The following is a 390-nucleotide window of genomic DNA, read 5'->3' on the forward strand; positions in this document are numbered from 1 at the left end:
AAGGCTGCTCCTTAGAGAGGCCTCAGTGCTATTGGAAAGCACCGTGCCTGGGAAAGCACCGTGCCTGGGAGAAGCCCGGGAATGGAAAAGCTCTGGCGAGAGAGCCCCGAGGTGCTGCCTGCCTTGGCGACCAGGCTGAGTGCCCATGGCGAGGGAATGTGGCATCTGCACCCAGCTCTGCGCCCCACGACAGCCAAAGCAGCCACGACAACCATGACACCACCCATCATTGTCGGGACGCTCCTGGCCCTGCTGCCTCTCGCCGTGATGCTGCAGAGCCAAGGTAAGTGAGGGACCCGCGTGCGTGGCTGTGGCAGGCCAAGGGGACGGGGGGACACCTTCCCAAAACCCCAGCAGCACGCACAACGGCGGCAAGCAGCTTCTTTGCAT

The 390-nt window shown here is 63.3% G+C and overlaps 1 protein-coding gene across 1 annotated transcript in view; it reads left to right on the forward strand.

Annotated features, from left to right (window-relative positions):
* The first annotated feature begins 213 nt into the window (after positions 1-213).
* The window catches only part of HTR3A (5-hydroxytryptamine (serotonin) receptor 3A, ionotropic), a 5,379-nt gene continuing 5,202 nt past the window's right edge, over positions 214-390 (forward strand). The window contains exon 1 of the mRNA XM_008938041.1: positions 214-283. Within this exon, the coding sequence (XP_008936289.1) occupies positions 214-283 (70 nt within the window). The remainder of the gene's footprint in view (positions 284-390) is intronic.

Source organism: Merops nubicus, unplaced genomic scaffold (genome assembly GCF_000691845.1).
Source record: "Merops nubicus isolate BGI_N331 unplaced genomic scaffold, ASM69184v1 scaffold35763, whole genome shotgun sequence".
Taxonomy (NCBI): domain Eukaryota; kingdom Metazoa; phylum Chordata; class Aves; order Coraciiformes; family Meropidae; genus Merops; species Merops nubicus.